Source organism: Cebus imitator, unplaced genomic scaffold (genome assembly GCF_001604975.1).
Source record: "Cebus imitator isolate Cc_AM_T3 unplaced genomic scaffold, Cebus_imitator-1.0 Scaffold146, whole genome shotgun sequence".
Taxonomy (NCBI): Eukaryota; Metazoa; Chordata; class Mammalia; order Primates; family Cebidae; genus Cebus; species Cebus imitator.
The window spans coordinates 2478805-2488523 of record NW_016107461.1 but is presented as its reverse complement, the minus strand read 5'-3'; the positions used below and the strand labels follow the sequence as shown (position 1 = coordinate 2488523).

The following is a 9719-nucleotide window of genomic DNA, read 5'->3' as shown; positions in this document are numbered from 1 at the left end:
AAAAGAGAAAAATCAGATCATTATCTTACATTCAGTGTTTAAGCCTAAAGGAATATCATAATTTAGATTAAACCCACATTATACTTCCTAATCTGAAACAAAAAATAATAACCTCAACATTATTACATAACAAAATAATTCTGGCATATACCTCAACCTCTGGGTGGGTGTTAATTTACATATTGTTAAAATTCCTATTCAATATGGTATGGTCGGTATTAAAGAAGAGTATTCACAACGAATATTAGGTTTTGGGCAGATATTAAATTACAAATGTTCTGAGATTGTGAAGAAATTTTTTTAAGTCCTGTTATTTAAGACATAACTATGACTCCTGAAAACAAAGGTTTGTCTTGGCTAAAACAGCATGTACAGTTTCTTTAGAATTATGCAGCAGAGTAATCAATAAATTAAAGACACATATGTAGAGTGGAGCTTTTGCTATCATTCTTTCAACCCACCATTGGACTTAGAGAATTTTGGGCTGCGTCCTTAGAGAAAATCAGACCCAGACATTTTCCATAATTAGCTTTAATTCATTGCTGCTTCTATAAGACTGAGCTAAAGCTGGTCGTCAGTGAACATATTCTACTGGGAATTTCCAAACATTTATTCCTAGGATGTTTAAACAAGCTTCATAATAAAGTTAGACCCCTCAGATCAACCTAGTCTAGACTCATTATACTCCAGGGAAGCCCAAGAACTCTGACAGGTTAGGAATGCACTAAAGTGACTTTAAAATACCTGTTCTGGCAAGGATCCATATTCACATTTTTAAAAAGAAAATGATGCTGCCTATATACAGTTCAATTAGTCATACCCTATTGACAAGTAGAGACTATTCTCAATTGGGCATATGAAGAACATAGAAAGATAAAAATCAATATTACACTAGAATACAAAGTATTTTAAATAAATATTTTAATTCTATTGTTGACATTTACAAGTAGAAAGCATACAGTATGTTACAAATATCAAAATGTGAAAAATATGAATGTTACATAAGTAACAAATATAAAAAAAGTATTTTCTTACCTTCCCTGAAAGTAAGAAAACTATTCAGCATAGGAAAATATCAGTATCAAAAACACGGCTTAGGTGTAAAAAAGGTTTTTACACAGTATTAAAAAAAATGATCTACAAAATGACTGAAAGTAAGTGTTGAAATCTGATTTCATATAAATTATAAAAACTGGGTACTTAGAGTAAATGTTGTCTGGTTGGAAAATAAGTCCAATCATAGGCTTTCCTTAGGTCAATTCTTTAAAATAGTAAAAGCATAGAAAAAATTTTCAATAAATAACTTTTAAGAGTGTCTCTTAGAAGTGCTGCTGAGAACTTCATCTGCATAGAAAGGTGGCAGTGTTCTGGGAACAACATGCAATCACTCTGTTCCTAATGGAAGCCTGATGAAAGTCAGGAGACTAGAATCATTTGCTAAAGGATCTAGAAGTTTTCAGACAATTCTACAAGAAAACATTAAAGTGCTGAACAAAATGACTTAATTTCAGTACCCACTGTCATGTACAATTTACTCAAATAGACATTTCTGAGCAACATCAAATATGGAAATGATCATTCTGAAAAGTGTTAATATACCTAATCTTCATTCCACGATAGGAGGGTTCCTTTCTACACTTGACAAGGATTGGTTTAACATCCAGGATCTTGCAATGCAAAATATAATTATAATCATACAATGGAAACAATACACATACGCCACTGGGAAAGCACAAGTTCTTTTCTGCAATGGTAAAGGTATCAATTTTTAAAAATCACAAATCAAACACTGCTAAATAAGAAAAATCTTCCAAATGCTGCATGCCACAAAACTAGTTACAAAACACAATGCATGCAGAGAAATAAATTCAACCACATATGTTTAAATTAAGAGTAGCTGTGAGTCTGTTTCAGCAGCATTGTGGTTATTATTTTTAAAGGTTCCCTTCTACCACTAGTCCATACTGGCCTGTTTTTCAAACATGACCCAACCTAGTTGGCAACTTTACAACGGTTTGAGCATTTGTTTTTATATTTGTATAGTGCCAGTACATAAACCTCAAACATACTGTTCTGCTTCCCCATCTTTGGGGCCTGGCTTAGTTGTCCCAGCTTTGCCTTCTTCATTTGCTGCTGCTTTTTCTGGAAGAGATGCCAAATCTTTAAAAACATCTACATAATGGCCAAAGCCAGGGCCCCAGTTCAAAAGGTTGTCCCAGTTGAAAGTCCCTGCTTGCTGCCCAAACTTCATGGGCAGCGTGTTGTCAGCAGCGCCTGGTGCCGCTGCCTGGGTGCCCACAGGTCCTCCCTCGGCCTTGCGGCCATGGTACCTTCGAGGCTTCAGTCTGGCTCCATAATTATCTTCATCATCTGCATCAGATTCATTGACTTGAGATAATTTGGGCATCCTGGAAGTATATACCATTGGCTTCTCCCTGTCATATTCCATTTCTGAGCAAGTGAAAGACTCATGGGAGTCACTATCAGAAGAGGATTCTGGAGCTGGAATGCCATCAGCTGGATTCCGTGTTCTAGACAGTGGCCTTCTGCAGTCCTCCTCTGAAGAAGACCTCCCATGGTCTGCACTGCAGATACTTGGGTTTCTAGGGCGAGGCGTGTTGAGCCTCTCGACTTCTTCGATGGAGAGTCCGACTGGAGGAGAAGATTCCAGTGGAATCTGCCCAACTGGCTGCTTTAGGCGACTCCCTGGTCTAGAACCATGTGATGCCATGGCCTGAGGACTCTTGCTTCTCCTTCCCAGCCTTGTGGCATAGTTGAAAATGCCAGGTTGGCAGGTGTCACCATGCATTTCCAAAGTGTTACCATCCCTTATAGGAAGATGCAATTCCCTTGCTGGGCTGTTTCTATAGAAAGTAGAAGATTTGGAGAAAGGGGCTGGACTGTGTCGGGACAGAGGGTTAGGAGTTGGGCACGCCGAGTGGCTTAGGGAGCTGGTTCTCAAACCTTGACCGTATGAAGGCTGGTAAGTCAAACTGCTTGCTCCTAAGGGCATGGGGGATTGCCTTGCAAAGCCTAGGGGACTGTGCCTCTGGATTGAAAATTTTGGTGTGTGGCTGCGGAACTGCTTGTAGTGTTGGATGATGTCTGCATCCGAAGGGGCAATGCTGCTGGCATTGTCAATGTCATAGTGCTCTATCTCCTGCTCTGGAGATGCCAGAGGGGCGCTAGGGATGGTTTCTGAGTTGTGAGGAATATCAGTTTCATCATAGATAAGGTAGGGGTTTTCCCTTTCAATGATATCTGGTTTTGGGTTTCCTTCAGGCTGCTTCCTCACGGTCATGTCATCCCCGTAGGGAGGGATATTGTCGGGGTCATCAAAAGCAACGTTCTCACTTCCCTTTTTCTTCTTCTCCTTTGGTTTCTTCTCCTCTTTGGGATTTTTGGCCTTCTTCCCCCTGCACTGGTTACACAGGATGAGGCTCAGGACCAGGAGGGCCAGGACAGTTGCACAGCTGCCCACAATGGCAGGCACAGCCCACAACGGCAGGGAGATCTCTTCGGGGCCCTGACTCAGAACACAGACATGCCCCGCTGGACTTCCAGCTTTGCACACCTTCCCCTGAGGACAGAGGACACCAAGACAGGCCACCACCATCTCACAGGTCCTTCCCGTGTGCGAGTCTGGGCAGCTACAGGTGAAGCCCGAGTGCAGGCCTGGCTCACAGCTGCCACCATTCTGGCATGGGTGGGAGGCACAGTCCCCAGGAGGAACACACCTGTAGGCATACCACTGATTAATGCACAGCAAATCACCCCAGCAGGGGTTACTGGCACAGATGTTTGGGCCACGACAGCCAATCTTCACTGAGGGATCTGTTTTTGAGATGGAGGCCAAGCTATGCTTTCCGCTGAAAGGAAGACTTTCTTCACCATACCACATAGAAGCAATGCAGCCATCAAAACCTGCTGGGAGAAGAAGCAGCAGTAAGGTTTTTTTTTTTTTTTTTTTTTTTTTTTTTATTTTATTTTTTTAAAAAAAAAAAAAAGACTTATGCTACATTGCTGGAAAAGTCCAGAATCACTTGTAAAAAGAAACTTCAGAATCACTTCATGTGAATACCGAAAGCTCCATCTCAGAGCGATCACCCAGTTGAAAGGTAACTAAGCTGTGCATCTTACAACATAACTTAGCAAGGTGTGTAACATTACTATGACCAAACATGGGGCAGGTTGCTTGAATCCCACTCATTCTGAAGATTTATGAATGACTTGGGCAGGCTGAATTTTCTTTTTCTTACTCATTTATTTAATTATCGATTTCCTTTCTTTTGACATTCCATATACCAAAAATTGCATACATACAAATAAAATGTATTTTTAAAAACTTGTAAAGAGCATGAAATAGGCCAACGGCTTCAACTATGAAATCTTGCATTCCCATTGAAGGTGATATTGCACCAAAGGTGTCGAACATAAGTTCTTGGGGAGCAAAAGAAAAATATCTTAGCTATTACAATGGTCTGTAGACCTCCAAAGATCAGATGAAAACATATCACTGGTGTTAACATTTTATGACTTGGGAATGGCAAAGTTTAGACTTTATTAAGTGTCTCCTTAGGGGAAAGATAAAGATAAAATACAAAGTTAAGAAACACTTCATTACACTTGAGTGCACTAACACGCTGATGTTCCTATCTCAGGGCTCAAGAATCTATTTTGACACTACCAAAAAAGCATAATTTATGTTGGCTTGTTTTCTCACAATGTTCTATAATAATTAAATATATAAAAAGGATTTATGACCCAGACTTTAACTTTTATGCCTTAACTCTATTACTCTCACATGCATTATTTTCCTCTTATTTAATGCATCGTTCTACCCTAGTGACATTCTCATCCTTGATATACTTTTTTCTATGAGCTTTTGTGACATCTTTTCCTTTTGTTCCTATACTCCTGATTTTCTTCCTATTACTTAGTCTCCTTTTCTGACTTATTCTCCTGTATATAACCATTGACTCTTAGGGTTCATCAAGATGAGGTCCTAGGCTTTCTTTTCACTCTACACTCTCATGTTAGGTGATCACACCCATGTTCAGTACTTCAGTTAACTGCTTGACACTGACCACTCCTAAACATGTATTTCCAGCTAAAATCTATTTCTGAGTTCCAGCCTATCCATCCAAAAGATTTTTTCAAAGATGATTCCAACCCAAAATGTCCCAAACCAAATATGCTACTTCCCGAGATATGCTGCTTTTGCAGTGTTCTATAGTTTCCTCTCTTGGTGACACTACCCTTCTTTGAGTTGAGAAGTAGAATCCTCCTTGAATTTTACCATAATCACTAACAGTTTGGTTGATATTAGTTCCCAGAATACTTCTTGCCTGTCCATTTCTTCTTAACCCCTTGGCCACCACACTAGTAGGAGCTCACAAGACATCTTGTCCAGATCCCAACTAATTTCTGTTGATCCACTCGTGCCCTCCGCCAATTCATTCTCCATGTTGTAGCCTGAATGATCTGTAATATTACTGCATATCTAACTTGATCCTCCTGTGATGAAAATTGCTAATAACTTCCCATTGCTCTGTAAAGAAGACCAAAACTGCAACAGGTTTAGAAGTTGCTTCATTCTCCAACTTCATTATTTGCCTGTGACATTAGCTCCCAGTGTGCTGTGTTCTATAACTTGGACTTAATCTATTTCTTTAAAAAAACTTTCTATCAACATAAATTAACCTTTCATACACTTTCATCCTTCTCCTTATCATTCAGATTTATGTATACATGTCAATTCCTCAGCAAAATTCCCCTTTCTTTCTCTTTTTTTCACTATATTTTAGAATTCCACATTCTTCCTTTGTATTATTTTGATGCTTGTTCCCATTAATGGACCATGAAGAGAGTGGCTCTGAATGAACAAATAAATGAATAAATGTATACAAAATGCTTGGTGGACAAGCAAAGCATCAACACTCCATGGACTGAGTTACAACCTTGGTAAGAAAGATGCAAGCTGCTTGATGTGGCTAATAGTTTATTACAAACTTTCTAAAGAAAGCTATGACATTTTTAGGATATTTATTATTGATATTATCTCACATCAAACTATTTTTTTAAACATACATTTTGTTGAATGAAATTGTATTATATATGAGATTCATACTAAATGTGTAGATTTTAACTACTCTTGCCACAAGAAAAAAACAATTACTTCTTGAGGTACAATTTTACCTTTCCCTTGTGATTCTACTTAACAGAGGCATTTACCTGCTTGGGCATCTCGATGCGCTTGATTGGGTGGAATTCCTCCAAGCGATATAGTAAGAACATCAAGGCCACCGAAGTCTTGAGTAGGGTGGATAATATCTCTGTTATATGTTCTGTCAACAGACAATACTGTGGCTGTTCCGTTTTTCCCAATTAGGAAAGTGTGCCAGTGGCCGTCTGCAACATACACTTCAGGAATATTTCTCTCCACTTTCCCAGCGATTCCTGCATCTGATGTAAAATGTACTTTGCCATTCTTAATCTATAAAACATATTAAAAATAATATACAATTAAAATATGGTATGCTTAAATAAAAATCATTAATAAAACTAAAGTTTAAATTTTTGACCGATCTACAGAAGATAGAATAGCGGACGAATCTGGTTTTATGAGAGTATACTTACATATCTCGTCCCTACAATTTTAGGCAACACATACTTTTATATTTAATAGTTTCAATGGTTTTCAAAGTATTCTTATCTGTATACCTGATTTTTCAAAATACAATGAATTATTTTCCAGAACACAATTGAAATAGTAAAGGGGTGAATGCCCATTTTAAGATAACTAAATTATACCTTTTTTGATTATTTGTACTTCAATGACAACCTGCCATTGGAGTGTGTTATATTGGTTCGTTTAGTAAAAGGCCTATAGTACGAAAAAACTGTGAAAACCACTTCAAAAAGAAAAATGAATGCTCAGCTAAAAAGGAAAGATAGTTGGAAAATAAAGATGAAAATAATCGTTTTACCTGTCATCTTTTACACACTGGAATTTTGGGAAAGAAAAAGATGCCTATTGTTTATATCATTTATTGGGATCAAAAACTATGATGAATAAAGGCTGAATTCTTAATAATGAGGTGTCTGGGCAAGTCTTCACTTTGGCTCTCTTTTACAACATCTAAGGGATATTTGGTTTATTTTATTTTGTCTAGTAGATAGAACATTGGGTAACAGGATGCGCCCACTCCAGTTTCCAGCTACCAAGTTTCCCGTAACCTGAATAGACCATTTTAGAAAATGAGATAATTTACAAGGCAAGATGAACATTTGGTTCAGGGAGCACAAACCGGTTAACACTGCCAGACAGAGCTGGTGTCTTGGCAGGGGAATGCAGTGGCAATGTTCCTCAAATAACGGGAATGAAAAGATGGATTAGTTTATTTTGTCACTCAGATCAAATGCTATTCTACATGCAACAAACACATCTGGTAAAACTAAAAATCAGTTCATTTGTACTTTACGGAAAAGATGTCTAACACATTTACATATGTTATTCATATAGTCATATTTTATTAAAGCAATTTTTCCAGATAATAATACATTTTAGTACCAAACTAAAAAAATTAAAAACCCAGAAAATTCTAGCTAAATGACAATAACATTTCACCAAATGGGCAACATCTCCTGACACTCAGTAAAAACAGCAATTTTTTTGATTATAGCTAGAGTCCTTTCTGAAAAAAACAAAGGAACAAACAGAAAAAGCCTCCTCCCAGCTCTTTCCTCCAAATTGATTTCATCATGTCCTCTTTTATTCGATAAATTTCTGATGAAAGAGCACTTGGAGTATACCACAAATTGAGGTGGAGAAGAATATAAGTTCCCATTATAACATTCTTAATGCTTTCCTTCTTCCTGGCAGTACTTTGCTTAACACTTATGTAATTCCTAACTTTCAAAACATCATGCTAACTTTTGCTTGGCTTTATTTATTCACAAACAGTCAATGATGAACCACAGGAGCTGAAAAATTACTATCTTCTAGTGACCCAGCAGCCATTGTAATGTCATAGCACAACAAATTACTCACTGCGGGGATACAGGTATAAGCAAGCCTACGGCACTGCTGGTAAGTATAAAAGTATATCACATGCAGTTATGTACAATACCTAATACTTGATGAGGATAATAAATGACTATATTACTGGTTTATGCATTTACTACATTTTAAAAAAATCATTAGTTTAGAGGGTACTGCTTGTAATGATACAAAACATAGCTGTAAATCAGCCTCATCCAGGTCCTTTAGGCAGCATTCCAGAAGAAGGCATTGTTATCATAGGAGATGACAGTTGAATGTTTGTTATTGCCCCTGAAGACCTTCCACTGGTACAGGATGTGGAGGTGGAAGACAGTGACACTGATGATCCTGATCCTGTGTAGGCTAATGTGTTTTTTTGTTTCTTAGTTATTGACGCAAAAGTTTAAAATAAAAATAAAATGAAATAAAAAATGCTTAAAATTGAAGAAAGCTTATAGAATAAGGGTATAAGAAACCAAAATATTTTTGTACAGCTATACAATGTATTTGTGTTTTAACTGTTAATACAAAAAAGCAAAAAGTTAAAGAAATTAAAAGTTTATAAATGAAAACAGTTACAGTAAGCTAAGTTTAACTTATTATTGAAGAAAAAATATTTCTGATAGATTTAGTGTAACCTAAGCATATAGAGTTTATAAAGTCTGCAGAAGTGTAGAATAATGTCTTAGACCTTCACATTGACCTGCCACTTGCTTACTGACACACTGACTCAGAGCAACTTCCAGTCCTACAAGCTTTATTTACAGTAGTGCCATTTGGGCAACACGTGAAACCTCCTCTCCTCAAAAAATACAAAACTTAGCCAGACGTGGTGGCACACGCCTATAGTCCCAGCTACTTGGGAGGCTGAGGTGGGAGGATAAATTGAGCCCAGGAGGCAGAGGCTGCAATGAGCCAAGATCATACCATTGCACTCCAGCCTGCACTCCAACAGAGCAAGACCCTGTTGCCTAGGCTGTCCCCATTTTCCCCTAAAAAATCCTCTATGAAGCCTTTTTACTGTACCTTTTCTATGTTTGCGTATGATTATATAAACAAATACTTGCCACAGTATCACAATTGCATACAGTAGTTAGTCTAGTAAACATGCCATATAGGTTTGTAGCACAGGAGCAATAGACTATTCCATATAACCTAGGTGTGGAGTAGGCTGTACCATCTAGTTTTGAGTAAGTTCACTCTATGATGTTTGCACAAGAATAAAATCACCTAACAATGCATTTTAGGAAATGTATCCCTGTCCTTATGCAACTCATGACTGCATTTATTTGTTCATTTGTTTAATTTGAATCCACATAGCTTTGAATTCATTATTCCAATTCTGTGTCACCTATGTTGCCCACTTAAACAAACAAACATAAAACAATAGAACAGATTTAGAGTAGAAATAAAGTCCCTCATATTACTGTTATTACAGAACATCAAATATGGAGCTATAGGATATACCATGAATGAAAAGAGATTTGTGAAATGCTTTAAATGTTGGTCCACAAAGATTTACACAAGTATGCTTTCCTTTTGCCTTTCTCTCCGAAATTTTTTCTTCTTACTTTTTTCTTTGTTTGAATAGCCCCAACTGATTCTACATAATCTTTTCTTTTACTTTTTTTTTTTTTTGAGACGGAGTTTCGCTCTTGTTACCCAGGCTGGAGTG

The 9719-nt window shown here is 37.4% G+C and overlaps 1 protein-coding gene across 2 annotated transcripts in view; it reads right to left on the bottom strand.

Annotated features, from left to right (window-relative positions):
• Positions 1-904: 904 nt before the first annotated feature.
• The window catches only part of FAT4 (FAT atypical cadherin 4), a 167538-nt gene continuing 158723 nt past the window's right edge, over positions 905-9719 (bottom strand). Inside the window, exons 16-17 of one of the 2 annotated variants that reach the window (XM_017542746.2) lie at positions 6235-6496; positions 905-3927 (exon numbers count right to left, since the gene is read on the bottom strand). In XM_017542746.2, coding sequence (XP_017398235.1) covers positions 2060-3927; positions 6235-6496 — 2130 coding nt within the window. In that variant the 3' untranslated portion in view covers positions 905-2059. The remainder of the gene's footprint in view (positions 3928-6234; positions 6497-9719) is intronic. The other variant, XM_017542747.2, reaches the window with a different exon arrangement.